Here is a 13,855-nt window from a genome sequence, read left to right as displayed (position 1 = left end):
ACTGTGGATGAATTCTCCTAAATTAGAAATATGCAGTCCAAACTTTAGCTTTGCTCCCAAGACTTTCTTTGGGGTGTACTAATTTTTGCAATATGATCTGGAATAAATTTATTACATTTTTTTGGATGTGGAAAATAAATTTTGCTTGCAATCAATGGCTCACATTTATGGGAGTACTTTGTAGAACAGCATTTCATAAAAAATGTTGATTCTGAAAGGAAATAAGTTTCTTGACAAGTCTGTTGGGGTGTACTCATTCATGCTGAGCGCTGTATTTGTGGATTTCTTGTGCTGTATGTGGGACCATTATACCAAGTACTGATTGATTTACTGAAGCTGTCAAATCAACCATCTTACTACAGCCGCCAGTCTGGATTAGTGAGTTGTTGCGGTCTTTCAGCAGTAGTATTAGTGCCAAGACTTAATTATGCAAGCCGCAGAGAGCCTGGCTTATGTTCAGATGGACCTTAAAGGTAACCTGTCACCCCCCAGGGCATTTTCAAGTTAAAGAGCCACCTTCAGCAGCACTAAGGCTGCATTCTGTAAAAGTGGCTCTTCTGTTTCTGACCCCTAGTAACGCTGAAATATTGACTTTTCTAAAACCGACATCAGGCTATTGCGCCTGCGTGTTGTGGAGGCCCCAGATCCCGCCCCGCAGTGTGTTATGATGTATTCACACTGCTGGGCTGGGGCCTCCTCAACACGCAGGCGCAATAGCCTGAAGTCTGTTCTCGGGCAGCGCGCACTGCGCGTGTCCCAGAACTCATGTCACAGCGGAGGCGCCGGCATTCAAAACAGGAGGAGGCAGCGACGCACAGGGGCATCATGATGGACGGATGGTAGGCGGCGCCCAGACACAGGACAGAGGCATGATTGACGGCGGGGAGGCGGCTGATACAGGGGGACACACCATACATATGGGAAACATTACGAAACATTACAGGTATTATTAAAATGCAATAACGGGCAATCAAAAGAACGTATGTGCACAAAAGTGGTATCATTAAAAACGTCAGCCCGGCATGGAAAAAATAAGCCCTCAACCGACCCCAGATCATGAAAAATGGAGACGTTACGGGTCTCGGAAAATTGCGCACTTTTTTTTTTAGCATACTTTGGAATTTTTTTTCACCACTTAGATAAAAGAGGACATAGACATGTTTGGTGTCTATGAACTCGTGATGACCTGGAGAATCATAATGGCAGGCCAGATTTAGCATCCAGTGAACCTAGCAAAAAAGCCAAGCAAAAAACAAGTGTGGGATTGCACTTTTTTGGCAATTTCACCGCACTTGGAATTTTTTTCCCGCTTTCAAGTACATGACATGGTAAAACCAATGGTGTCATTTAAAAGTACAACTCGTCCCGCAAAAAATAAGCCCTCACATGGCCATATAGACGGAAAAATAAAAAAGTTATGGCTCTGGAAAGAAGGGGAGGGAAAAATGAAAATGCAAAACCAAAAATACCCCTGGTCATTAAGGGGTTAAAGGGGATGTCCTCTACTTTGATACTAAAGATCTAAGACAAAAAGATCAGATCTGTGGGGTCCAACACACAGCATCCCCACCAATCAGCTGTTACTAGTTCTGATGGGAGCCAGATGCATATACGATGTGGAGTGGAATAGCATAGGCCATATGCTGTGTCGTGGTTGTTGCGGACCTGAAAACAGTTAATCGGTGGGCGTGCTGCATCCCCAAATATCTGCAATTGAAGAGTTATCCAAAGGAACAGTCAACACTATCAAAGTAGAGGACAACCCCTTTACTGAAGTTGGCAGCAGATGACTACACTATAGATCAGAGTTTTGAATTCAACATCCCCACAAACATTTTTTTCCAGTAACATCACATGCAGACACTTTTTCAAACCAAACACCGTCTATTACACTGTATCCAACTCAAAAAAATACCACTAAATACATTATACCTACCCTACGAAAAGACACAATATAAAATGTATCTCCTCTTCTGCGGATAGCTTCCAAAAACTCCTGATAGCTTCTTGGTGAGGAATAATATATCTGTAACTCATTTACTGAGCTCCTAGGAAAGCAAAGAATGAAGAGAGTAAATGTTTGCCTAGCACACTACTCACCAGAAAGCTAAATAAATCTGGGAAAAGATCATTCCAACCAATTTGCAATGTCTATCATGGACTGCACCTATGCTCCTAAACAGAAAATGCTGAGAGCTTCTCTAGTAACAGCTATGGGAATGTCCTTGATTTATGGGCTAGACAGCTCAATATCATGTGCAGCTGTTTTCCCATGACACAAGACTTACTGACACAATGGACCACATCCATAGCAGAAAAGGTCTGCAGAGATGTATTTCTAGGTCACCAGTGTTGGCACCAGACTGCTTCCTTGTCTATGTGGCAATCACACACTGTGATTATCCATGTGGGGGCATTGTGGCTAGCAAACCGGGCAAGGAGGGTAGCGGCCATTGGGTGGTTTGTGGGTGTACTGGGAGGACTGATGTATAAGTGAGAAGCAAGGGCAGCAAACTGCAGAGGTGCATCACTAGACATGCTAGGGCGGCATGTGGTGCTACTTAGTATTGGTTGGGCTTATTAGAAGTATCTTTCCCTCATGTAAATCCCCCCATGACCAATAACCAATGCCCTGTGTGACATTTACTTACTTTAAGCTGGTTTCCGTGTATTGCATTGTCACCAGTTGGGTACCATCTTTTCCATTGGTTTTCTGTCATATAAAGTACATATAGATATGGATATAGTTTACGGTATATAAATTATAAAAAAAAGTTGATTAATTTTCTTGGTAATTGTAACTTTGATAAATCCTGAATCATGAAAGTAGCGGTTCAGGAAAAATGTTGACAAATGAAGGCCACTGGTAATTGTTGATCTGCATGATGTTTAGAGCAATTTTTCTACCTTAAAGGGAATCTGTCACTCCCTGAACAATTTTAATCTATTACTATGGGCATACTGGTGATAGAATGGTTAAACCAGTCTCACCTGTGTGCCTCATAGCTGCAGTTTAGGTCTTGAGAAATTCATTTATAATGTTATAAATTATTGATTTCTTCCAGGCTTCGGGGCGTGTGGTGGCTGGAAGAAATCCCTGCCTCCTGACTGCATGCTTCCATCAGCGTCACACTGACCTGCTCGGCGCTGTAATCCCGCGCATGTGCCATGCACACGCGGGGTTAAGCCACCCGTGTCCACCCTCCTATGGGCAGTGTCAGTATTGATCTTCTACACAGGAACAGTGAGTCACTCTGCAATAAGCAGAGACTCGTTGGCGCCTGCACAAAAGATTAATGCCGATGCTGCCTATATTTTAGTAATGTTTTTTAAACCAAATAAACATTTAAATCGAAGAAAAATACAGGATAAGCATTACGGTATACAAAAAAGGTACAATTCTAATTAACACATAATATAAGAGCACGTTTTCTGCATACATGGAAAACAAGCAAAAAGCATAGAAGCTAGAATACAGAGCCGGTGATCCATCCCCTACTTGATAAAGGAACCCTTCAACCCCATAAATGACATGTTTGTAATTAGTAATTAGGAGGGTTGATCCTACTGACAGATTCCCTTTAAACAGTCTATACGGGCACATACTTACAACGTGGAACATGGGAGTCTTATTCCAGAGAGATCACCTTTTATCACTTTATATAAATCACCTCTTCCAGGTTGTGGGGATGACGCTGCCTGGAAGATTACTCTGCCCCAGAGATTATTGTACATGAAGGGGAGTTACCAGTGTAATAGACACGTGGTCAAAATTGTTGGTACCCCTCATTTAATGACAGAAAAACCCACAATGGTGACAGAAATAACTTGAATCTGACAAAAGTAATAAAAAAATATTAAAATGACCAAATGAAAGTCAGACATTGCTTTTCAACCATGCTTGTACGTAATTAAAAAAAAAAAAATAAAACTCATGAAATAGGCCTGGACAGAAATGATGGTATCCTTAACTTAATATTTAGTTGCACAACCTTTTGGGGCAATCACTGCAATCAAATGAATGATTCCTCTGTCAATGAGACTTGTGCACATCTCGACAGCTATTTTGGCCAACTCCTCAAGAGCAAACTGCTCCAGTTGTCTCGTGTTTGAAGGTTGCCTTTTCCAGGCGGCATGTTTCAGCTCTTTCCAAAGATGCTCAATAGGATTTAGGTCAGGGCTCATAGAAGGCCACTTCAGAATAGTCCATTGTTTTCCTCTTAGCCATTCTTGGGTGATTTTAGCGGTGTGTTTTGGGTCATTATTCTGTTGCAAGACCCATGACCTGTGACTGAGACCAAGCTTTCTGACACAGGGCAGCACATTTCCCTCTAGAATCCCTTGATAGTCTTGAGATTTCATTGTACCCTGCACAGATTCTAGACACCCTGTGCCAGATGCAGCAAAGCAGCCCCAGAACGTAACAGAGCCTCCTCCATGTTTCACAGTAGGGACAGTGTTCTTTTTTTGATATGCTTCATTTTTCCATCTGTGAACATAGAGCTGATGTACTTTGCCAAAACGTTCCATTTTTGTCTCATCTGTCCATAGTACATTCTCACAGACGCTTTGTGGCTTGTCAACATGTAGTTTGGAAGATTCCAGTCTGGCTTTTTTAGGATTTTTTTTTTTTCAACAATGGTGTCCTCCTTGGTCGTCTCTCATGAAGTCCACTTTGGCTCATACAACGACGGATGGTGCGATCTGTCACTGATGTTCCTTGATCTTGAAGTTCACCTTTAATCTGTTTAGAAGTTTTTCTGGGCTCTTTTGTAACCATTCGTATTATCCGTCTCTTTGATTAGTCATCAATTTTCCTCCTGCTGCCACGTCCAGGGAGGTTGGCTACAGTCCCATGGATCTTAAATTTATGAATAATGTGCAACTGTAGTCACAGGAACATCAAGTTACTTGGAGATGGTCTTATAACTTTTACCCTTAACACGTTTGTCTATAATTTTCTTTCTAATCTCCTGAGACAACTCTTTCCTTCACTTCCTCTGGTCCATGTAGAGTGTGATATACACCATGTCACCAAACAGTACAGTGAGTATCTGTAGCCCTCTATACAAGCCCACTCACTGATACCAAGATTGTAGACACCTGTGTTGCTAATTAGTGGACACATCTTGATTTAACATGTCCCTTTTGTCACATTATTTTGATTTCTGTCCAGGCCTATTTCATGAGTTTTATTTTTTTCTTTTTAATTCTGTGGAAGCATGGTTGAATAGCAATGTCTGACTTTCATTTGTTCATTTTCATAGATTTTTTATTTATTATTAATTTTGTCAGTGGGTTTTTCTGTCATTACACGAGGGGTACCAACAATTTTGACCACATGTGTATGTGATGGCCACTCTCTGCTCTCCTGATCTCACTGAAGAGATGTGTGTGATTATTAGGCCAGGGTCAGACAAGCGAGAAACTTGCAGGAGTCTCGCATGTCAATACCCGGCACTGCCACCGGCACTCAGACAGGAGCGTGCGGCTGCATGTATTTCTATGCAGCCGCACGCTCCGGTCTAGAGTGTCGGCAGAAGTGCCGGGTCTTGACATGCGAGACTCCTGTGAGTTTCTCGCATGTCTGACCCCGACCTTACTGACACATCTGCAGGTTCCTCTCAGCTTCCAGCTCACAAGCAGACAGGGTTGCAATATTGTTGCAATTTAGCAGCTGAGAGAGCTGCAGCTGCTAATGTATCTGAAATGAGTCAGAGTTCAGTTCTACTGTTCTGTGTGGGTTACAGGTCTCACAGGGGTAATCACCACTTTCATTCGAAATTATCTCTGGTTCCAGCTCAGTCTTTGGCCCTTAGATTTTAGCTGCTCATGTATATATTAAGAAAATATGGCTCTCTCTAGAACAGGGGTGGGGAACCTCAGGCCCCAGGGCCCTCGATGACCTTTTATCAGGCCCCCGAGCAGATTCTCAGGGACCGCATTCTTGGGCAGGGAGCTGTATTTTGATTGTCACAATCTCATTAATTTCTTCTTCCTCTGTTAGCACACACACGCAGTGTTCACTACAGATCACCGAAGGGCATGCAATGAAACACTAAGTCATGAAACCAGTGCCAGAGTCAAGATGTACTTTGTGAGCGGAGTTTGTACGGCCCCCGAAGGATGGTATAAATATCCAAATGGCCCTTGGCAGAAAAAAAAAAGATTCCCCACCCCTGCTCAAGAATAAGACACAGGATAATAGATATTAAGGTTTCATTATATTCAGCTTCCTATGACCTACATAAATATATAAACAACTTAGGAGGGTTGATCCTTCTGACTGATTTCCTTTAAAACAAGGGACTTTGTCCATGTAACCATGATGCACATGTACTCAATAATACAAACCGATCATTAAAGGGAATCGGTCACCCCTTTTTTCAAATTTGAGCAGCCAGCACCGACATCAGGGGCTTATCTACAGCATTCTGTAATGTTGTAGATCAGGGTTCCCCAACTCCAGTCCTCAAGGCCCACCAACAGATCATGTTTTCAGGATTTCCTTTGTATTGCTCAGGTGAAGCAATTATCATCTGAGCAATACTAAGGAAATCCTGAAAACAAGATCTGTTGGTGGGCTTTGAGGACTGGAGTTGGGGAACCTGCTGTAGATGAGCCCCCGATGTAACCTGAAAGATAAGAAAAAAGTTAGATTATACTCACCCCGGCGTCCGGTCCGATGGGTGTCGCCGTCCGGTCCGGCGCCTCCCATCTTCATACTATGCCGTCCTCTTCAGTCCTTCCTGTCCTGGCTCCTGCGCAGGCGCACTGCTCTGCCCTGTTGAGGGCAGAGCAGAGTCCTACAGTGCGCAGGCGCTGGGAGAGGGAACAGGGCAGAGCAGTGCACCTGCGCCAGAGCCGCGACAGGCAGGAATGAAGAGGACGTCATTGCTGCAAGATGGGAGGCGCCGGACCGGACCACAACTCCCTCCGGACCCGAACCGAACCCAGACCGCCCCTAAGTGAGTATAATCTAACTCCTTTTTCTTCTCTTTCAGGGTACATCGGGGGCTCATCTACAGCATTACAGAATGCTGTAGATAAGCCCCTAATGTCAGTGCCAGCAGCTCATACTCGAAAAAAGGGGTGACAGATTCCCTTTAAGCTACAGAACTATCAAAACTTACTGCTGTGTCTTGTATCTAATTGAACACCAGTGTCCAAGAGCTCTAAATACATTCTCAATTTCCCCCAAATAGGTAAAGCTGGAATAAATGGGGTACATTAAAAATCCTTCAATTTCAAAAAATGGAACATACACAGAAAGATTAAAACCCACCAGAATTTGGTAACAAATGTGGTCGTATTTTGGCTAGAGGACTGAAAGCTCAACAATTCCAAAACCATATTTCCATAATAAAAAACGCCACAGGCCATATTTTACACACAACAGAAGAGATATCCACACAATTTTTAACGCGCGGTTTTGCCGCGAAAACGCAAAAAAACAGCATCCCATACATTCCTATGGGATTCCGCAATGCTGTGCTAATGCTGCGGATTTTCCCGCGGCGGAATCGCATCGCGGAAAAATCCGCAGCATGCTAATTTTGCGGAATCGCAGGGATTCCGCCCACATAGCAATGCATTTTTCTGCTTACTTTCCGCATGTGACTGTGCCCACCATGCAAAAAGTAAGCAGAACATTTGCGGATGGTACCCAGGGGGTGGAGGAGAGGAGACTCTCCTCCAGGCTGTGGGTACCATATCCCTGTAAAAAATAGAATAAAAAATAAAAAATCGTGTTATATTCACTTTCCGGCATCCCGCGCAGCCTTCCTGGGCCTCAGCGATGCTTCCGTTCCCAGTAATGCCTTGCAAGACATTTGATGATGTTGCGGTCTAGCGATACTGTAGCGGTCCCTATTCCTTGCGAGATCACTACAGTATGGCGAGACCGCAACATCAAACGTCTCGCAAGGCATTACTGGGAACAGGAGCATCGCTGAGGCCCAGTAAGGCTGCGCGGGACGCCGGAAGGTGAATAGAACACGATTTTTTATTTATTTTTTTTTATTTATTATTTTTAACATTAGATCTTTTTACTACTGATGCTGCATAGGCAGCCTCAATAGTAAAAAGTTGGTCACACTAGTCAAACACTATGTTTGACGAGTGTGACCAACCTGTCAATCAGTTCTCCAAGTGATGCTCCAGATCGCTTGGAAAATGCTAGCATTCTGCAAGCTAATTACGCTTGCGAATCGCTAGTTTTCCTGCGGGAATTTAAAATGTGATTTTCCCGCGGAATGGAATTCCGTAATTCCCGCGGAAGTTATCGCGGGAATTCTGCAACGTGTGCACATAGCCTTACTGTTCAGGTTCGACTGCCCGAACACCGAGTGTCTGTCATGACCGCTTCTGATCGGCGGTGAAATCATCCCTGGCGGTCAGAGACACGGTTCACACGCAGGCAAAAGACAGCATGAACACTCAGCTGTGATCGAAGTTATAAAGTTCACCTCTGGTCACTAGTGTCAGCTGATGGGACTACCGCTCCCGTCAGCTGATGGGACTACCGCTCCCATCAGCCGATGCGTGCTGCCGCGAAAAACAGTGAGAGCAGGAGCGGCTGATGGGTGTATTCATCAGCCAGCTTCTACACTGTAAATATTTAAAAAAAAAAAAAAAAAAAAAAAATGGCGTGGGTTCCCCCGTAACCAGTCAGGCAAAACTCATAGCTGATGTTGGCTGATGAGAGCAGGTTAGCTTCATACCTCCGATCACAGCTGAGCGCTCATGCTGTCTTTTGACAATGTGGGAACCGCGACTCTCTGACCGGCAGTGAAGGCCCCCCCATTCTAGTGAATGGGGTCTGGGTTCGGGGTCTGGTCCCCGAACTTTTTGTAATTGATCGGCAGAACCTGAACATCCAGGTGTCCACCCAGCTCTACCCACCAGTAAATAAAAGTAATTTTTACACAATTTGCTGTAATCCTGCATGCAGTTTTATTGTAATGTACCATCGCATGTAAATGGAATATTCTTGCTACGTGTCAGCTCCAACAAAATAAAAAAGTAACTAGAAAGCCCACGTAGTGCACATTTATCAATATGCTCACAGGTAACTGGTTCATTTTTCAACTACAATATCTTCTGTAACTTCTTAAAAGTTCAATCTGATCATTTCACCTGCAGAGCACTAGGAGACATGTGAATAGAAAGAAGGGAGCAAGCACACTATTGATAACACCTAAGAGGTGGAAGAATTTCCGTTTTCAATTTTTCCTCAAGATTTATAGCTTTTTTTTATATTTCCACCCACTTAGTCACAAGACGACTTTATTTTGCAGGATGAATTGTACTTTTGCATGACACCATTACTACCATATAATGTAAGAGAAATTGGGAAAAAAAATTCCACATGAGGTTAAATTGTGAAAAACACGCAATACCACATTTGTTTTTTGGGCTTCGTTTTTATGGTATTCATTGTACCGTAAAAATGACCTGACAGTAGGTATATCCTGGTTAGTACGGTCACATCAATACTAAATTTGCATTTTTTTTTTTTTTTTTTCAAAATAGTCTTTTACCCCTTGGAGACAGCCAATTTGGTACTTAAAATTGGCATCATTTTTACAATTCTGACCACTGTCACTTTATGAGGTAATAACTCTGGAACGCTTCAACGAATCCCACTGATTCTGAGAATGGTTTTTTGTGCCATATTATCCTTCATGTTAGTGCTAAAATTTCTTCGATATAACTTGCGTTTATTTTTGAAAAACGGAAATTTGGCAACAATTTTTAAAATTTTGCAATTTTCGAGCTTGATTTTTGTGCCCTTAAATCAGAGAGTGGTGTCACACAAAATAGTTAATAAATAACATTTCCCACATGTCTACTTTACATCAGCACAATTTTGGAAACATAATTTTTTTTGTTACAACGTTATAAGGGTTAAAAGTTGACCAGCGATTTATTTTTCCAAAAAGATTTACAAAACCATTTTTTAGGGACCACATCACATTTGAAGTGAGTTTGGGGGTCAATATAACAGAAAATACCCAAAAGTGACACCATTCTAAATACTGCCCCCCTCAAGGTGTTCAAAACCACATTCAAGAAGTTTATTAACTCTTCAGGTGCTTCACGAGAACTAAAGCAATGTGGAAGGAAAAAATGATCATTTTACCTTTTTTCACAAAAAATTTACTTTGGAACCCTTTTTTTTTATTATTTTTACAAGGGTATCAGGAGAAAAAGGACCAAAAAATTTGCTGTGCAATTTCTCCTGAGTACGCCGATACCCCATATGTGGGGAAAAGCCACTATTTGGATGCAGGGCAGGGCTCAGAAGGGAGGAAGCACCGTTTGACTTTTTGATGCAAAATTGGATGGAATCAATGGTGGCGCCATGTCTTGTTTGGAGACTCCCTGATGTACCTAAACAGTGGAAAACCCCCAAATCTAACCCCAACACACCCCTAACCCTGGCCCCAACTTTGGGTTTCGATAAGACATTTAGATCGCTTCTTATTGCATTTTTTGATGTGACAGAAAAAAAAAACCCATGCAATTGTGGTGTATTGATTCATTTTTTCTTCTCACCATTTACCAATTGGGTGGGTGAATTTTATATTTTGATAGATCGAACTTTTACGGACACAGCGATACCATGTGAATTTTATTAGTATTTAAAAAAAAAAAAATTAAGATCTTTATTTTTTTTTTTTAAATCAAATAGTTTTTATTGAAGGAAATAAGAAGGATAACAATACATACATAGGCATGTATAAACTGTGTTTCAAATTATTATGCAAAAAGCGTTTAGGAGTGATAAGGTTAGAATTTTTTTGTTTGCCATTTAAACTCATTGATGGTGATGTGTGTCAGGGTTCTTTATATCACTGAAAGCAATTGCAGATACCTGTGCAAATTAGTTTGGCAGGTGTGTCCAAATAAAGGCAAGACTACTTAAGAAGGCTGTTCCACATTATTAAGCAGCCTACATTTTTTGCCAAAATGAGAAAGAAAAAAAGCAGCAGACAAGTTTTTGAAGCTGCTGGTGCCTCCAACATCCCCTGAACAACAAGATGCAGGGTCCTTCAGAGGTTTGCAGCTGTGCGTAAGCCATCCTGTCGACCACCTCTATCCACTGCACACAAGCAGAAACGGCTCCAGTGGGCCAAACGATACATGAAGACTGACTTCCAAACTGTTTTGTTCACCGATGAGTGCCGTGCAACGCTCGATGGTCCAGATGGATGGAGTGGAGGATGGCTGGTTGATGGACACCCCATGAAAACACGGCTAAGGCGCCAACAAGGAGGAGGTGGAGTAACGTTTTGGGCTGGAATCATGGGGAAAGAGATTGTCGGCCCCTTTAGGATCCCTGAAGGGGTAAAGATGAACTCCATAATCTATGTGGAGTTTCTAAAACAGCACTTCCTGCCATGGTTCAAAAGGAAGAACCGTGCTTTCCGCAGCAAGATCGTTTTCATGCATGATAATGCACCGTCTCATGCTGCAAATAACACATCTGCATCTCTGGCTGCTATGGGCACAAAAGAGGACAAACTTATGGTGTGGCCACCATCTTCCCCTGACCTCAACCCCATTGAGAACCTCTGGAGCATCATCAAAAGGAGTGTCTATGATGGCGGGAGGCAGTTCACATCTAAGCAACAGCTCTGGGAGGGTATTCTGTCCACATGCAAAACAATTGAAGCACAAACCATCCAAAAACTGACAAATTCAATGGACGAGAGAGTTCAGAAGCTTCTTTCGAACAAGGGGTCCTATGTGCAAATGTAAAATCACCTAGAATAAAGTTTTGACTTGAAAACTGTTTGATTTCATTTTGTAATAAGCTGATAATGCTTATAATTTCACAATTGACCATTTTTTTGTTCAAAATAAAAATAAAAAGGTTGAAAACTCCGCTGTGCATAATAATTTGGAACGTAAATTTTGATTGTTTCTTATTTTTAAAAATACACTGTTGTCATAGGCAGTTTGTTCAGAAACATTGCAATTATACTAGAATATTAGATGACTGGAAAATAACAATGACTGCAATTCATATAGGTAATTTAGAGAAAATATGAGGAAATATTTTTTGCATAAAAATTTGGAACACAGTGTAAATATATCAGCAATATTACTTTTCTTACATTTTTAGTAAAAAATCTTTATTTTAAATGGGGGGGAAAAGAAGTGATGCAAACCTATGAGTTTTATTTTTTTTTCCCACTTTTTACTGTATTAGTCGACTTAAAAAGACTTGAAACTCATCGCTTGTACTATATACACATTATACACTTGGCGTTAAGAGGTTAACAGGTAACAGCTAAGAAACGGGACCTCACCTGCACTGGCCTTGCTTTGTGGGTGATAGGTGTCCGTCTGGACTTTGTTCGTTCAACCTCATGTCTATGAACCCAGCCACGAAGCTCTTGGTTTAACCTAATTTAAAGGGAACAAACATTACTTAGTGAACCAAATTTTTTTCATGTATGTAATTTTTGCTAATTGCACGTTGCAAACACTGAGAACATGAAAAGCCGCTCACGGAAGAAGGAAGATGTATGGTACCAATCAGACATCGTTTATGATGCCCTGCTTAGTCTGCTACCTATTGCCGGTTCTCTCTAATTTCGCTCTTCCCAGACCTGGCTGGGCTCCAAATGACTCACTCCATTCCCATAGTCCATACGCATTTCTCCAAAGAAAGCTCAATAACATGGGAACATAAGCTGATGTATACACAGTCAATTATTTCCCCTTATGTTTGCTGGAATTACTTATGTTATAAATGTTATTACTATGATGAGTTAACGTAATTTTTTTGAATATAAAACAAATACTATACACCCAAGTATTAAAAAAAAAAAAATTAAAAATTAAAGTCTGTGATTACAACAAAACACAATACTCAGGGCCCAGAAGAATCTACCATGGGTCATCAATCTTTGTCAAAAAACAATCCATTTGCAAATGAGCTACAGAAAAAGTTCTGCTGTCATCATGAACTAATAAGTGGCAGAGTCTTGTATGGTCATAGGAACGGATGTATGCAATGGAAAACTTCAGGCGTCCCTCCACCCCTCAGCTAAGTCAATCATAACTCTGAAGGAGAGCAATGAAAAAGGCGGCCATATTCAGACTGCCAGGAGAGAAAAGCTTTTTAGCTTTGTCTATACAAATACGACAGATCTGGCTAAGAAGAACACCCCATAAATCACATGGATGATCACTCCAAGAATAGCCTCAGAAATTCCCAGTCACTGATGGAAAGGACTGGAAAATCATGTTTCTTACTCCAGCAGCATCAGGTCTAATAGTAGACTAATAGACCTTCCACTATTACAGGGAAGCAGAGCAGTGGCGTCGGAGTCATTGAGGAGTTGGAGATTTGGCTTGCCGACTTCACAGACCTACAGCAAGGCCACATCCAGCACATGTACATGCTTCTACAACCTACACGATTTCATTTCCACACAACTGGAAGTGAGATTCTGCTGACCTGAGGGTTTCCGTTTGGTTGACATGTGGTCGGCAAGGAGGAGGAGGAATGTAAATCAGTGGATCTTCTTTCACAACCATTAATGCCTTTTCTGTTGACATTGGTTTTTCAAGCCTAAAAGCAAACATTAAAATTATTGGCAAAGTGTGGTGACTAGTGTTGAGCATTCAGATACTGCAAATATCGGGTATCGGCCGATATTCGCTGTATCGGAATTCCGATACCGAGTACCGATATTTTTTCAATATCGGATACCGGAATCGGAAGTCCCCATAATGCAATGAGCCACTGTTGTGGCTGTGATTGGCTGCTGAAATGATGTCATCATGATGCGCGGTCTGTGCCGACAGCCGGGGGTCTGTACGGGCCTGCCAGGGG

The 13,855-nt window shown here is 42.0% G+C and overlaps 1 protein-coding gene across 13 annotated transcripts in view; it reads right to left on the bottom strand.

Annotated features, from left to right (window-relative positions):
• ATF6 (activating transcription factor 6) overlaps window positions 1-13,855 on the bottom strand; it is a 221,644-nt gene that overhangs the window by 76,019 nt on the left and 131,770 nt on the right. For 7 of the 13 annotated variants that reach the window (XR_012226425.1, XM_073557956.1, XM_073557958.1 and 4 more), the window contains exons 11-14: window positions 13,478-13,591; window positions 12,321-12,417; window positions 2,652-2,713; window positions 1,937-2,048 (exon numbers count right to left, since the gene is read on the bottom strand). Coding sequence is in view for 11 of the 13 variants with exons in the window: in XM_073557956.1 (XP_073414057.1) it covers window positions 1,937-2,048; window positions 2,652-2,713; window positions 12,321-12,417; window positions 13,478-13,591 (385 nt within the window). In the remaining 2 variants the exon portion in view is untranslated. The remainder of the gene's footprint in view (window positions 1-1,936; window positions 2,049-2,651; window positions 2,714-12,320; window positions 12,418-13,477; window positions 13,592-13,855) is intronic. The other 6 variants (XR_012226426.1, XM_073557964.1, XM_073557965.1 and 3 more) reach the window with 2 other exon arrangements.

Source organism: Dendrobates tinctorius, unplaced genomic scaffold (assembly GCF_039654945.1).
Source record: "Dendrobates tinctorius isolate UK_male_01 unplaced genomic scaffold, ASM3965494v1 ptg000012l, whole genome shotgun sequence".
NCBI classification, from domain to species: domain Eukaryota; kingdom Metazoa; phylum Chordata; class Amphibia; order Anura; family Dendrobatidae; genus Dendrobates; species Dendrobates tinctorius.
This window is presented reverse-complemented; position numbering and strand designations above follow the sequence as displayed.